This window comes from Sinocyclocheilus rhinocerous, unplaced genomic scaffold (assembly GCF_001515625.1).
Source record: "Sinocyclocheilus rhinocerous isolate Xijiao unplaced genomic scaffold, SAMN03320098_v1.1 C36445944, whole genome shotgun sequence".
NCBI classification, from domain to species: Eukaryota; Metazoa; Chordata; class Actinopteri; order Cypriniformes; family Cyprinidae; genus Sinocyclocheilus; species Sinocyclocheilus rhinocerous.
This window is the reverse complement of record NW_015781175.1, coordinates 1-1,142: the sequence shown is the minus strand read 5'-3', so window position 1 is coordinate 1,142 and position 1,142 is coordinate 1. Positions and strand designations below refer to the sequence as shown.

At 42.9% G+C, this 1,142-nt stretch overlaps 1 protein-coding gene across 1 annotated transcript; it reads left to right on the top strand.

The window, feature by feature from the left end:
• Positions 1 to 272: 272 nt before the first annotated feature.
• On the top strand, positions 273 to 687 carry LOC107736029 (cytospin-A-like; the record flags this gene model as incomplete). The annotated part of the gene is made up of 2 exons (XM_016547545.1): positions 273 to 447; positions 548 to 687. Coding segments are annotated over exons 1-2 (315 nt in total), but the record flags the coding sequence as incomplete, so codon positions are not given.
• Between the last annotated feature and the right edge of the window lie 455 nt (positions 688 to 1,142).

Here is a 1,142-nt window from a genome sequence, read left to right as displayed (position 1 = left end):
TTTTTTTTTTTTTTTTTTTGGTGGTGGTGGTGGTGAAGTTACTTGTTTTTAACTAGTAAATTTTTTGATTATCTTAGAAGACAGCATATTTTACATCCTATGGTTTGGGCCAGCCTTGGTGGCATATTTTTACAGGAATTATCTGAGAGCACCTTTGTTTGAGTTTAATTATATTAATGTAGCAGATGAGGGTCACATAATCATTTCAATTTAATAAAGACTTTCCTGTCTATGAGGAGACAGAGTATCCATGTTTAAAATATGACTCTGTAATGTCTCAAAGGCAAGACGAGGAGCGTGGACGTGTATATAACTACATGAACGCTGTTGAGAGGGACCTGGCTGCACTCAGGCAGGGCATGGGACTGAGTCGACGCCCCTCCACATCCTCCGAGCCGTCACCCACCGTTAAAACCCTCATCAAAAGCTTTGACAGTGCCTCACAGGGTACCTTGCCATTTTTAAACATTGTTAAATCGCTGGTTTTATTTCCGGCATGTTTAATGGTCTCAAAAGGTTGATTTAATCTGTTTTGGTGTGGTCACAGGTCCTGGAGCTAATGCTACTGCAGTCGCTGATGCAGCCACCGCTGCTGCAAGCACAACCACGAGCGCCCCCTTACCTCGCACACCTCTCAGTCCCAGCCCTATGAAGACCCCACCTGCTGCTGCTGTCTCACCCATGCAGGTATCTCAGAGTTACACAATGACACACAACACAGTGATGCAGAGCGACTTATTTTCATTGTGAAGGTCAAACAGTAGCATTCTGGCTCTTTTCCTGCTTGTTGAACCTCGGAAGCCTCTGAGATAGCAGCACTTCCTCCTCTTTTGGGCCTCTTGACATTTCTCACAGGATTGGCTCATTCATGAGAACTACAGAATTTCCATTGTGGGATGGTTCTGTTTCCTTTTACGTTTTATTTCTAGTGCAACCGCAACTGCTGATTCTGTCTGGTTGTGAAACTGAGTTTTCGCCAGTAAGCTAAGCTGTTAACGTAGTTTAAGTTAGCTGAAGGCTAACTGAATCCACAAACAAAGAGAAATGTTCAATTTTCTAGCTCATCACAAGAGCTTTCGTAACAATTTAACCTCATGCCAAGCTAGTAGGCTAAGCTGTTAGCTTGCAAACTAAAAAATATT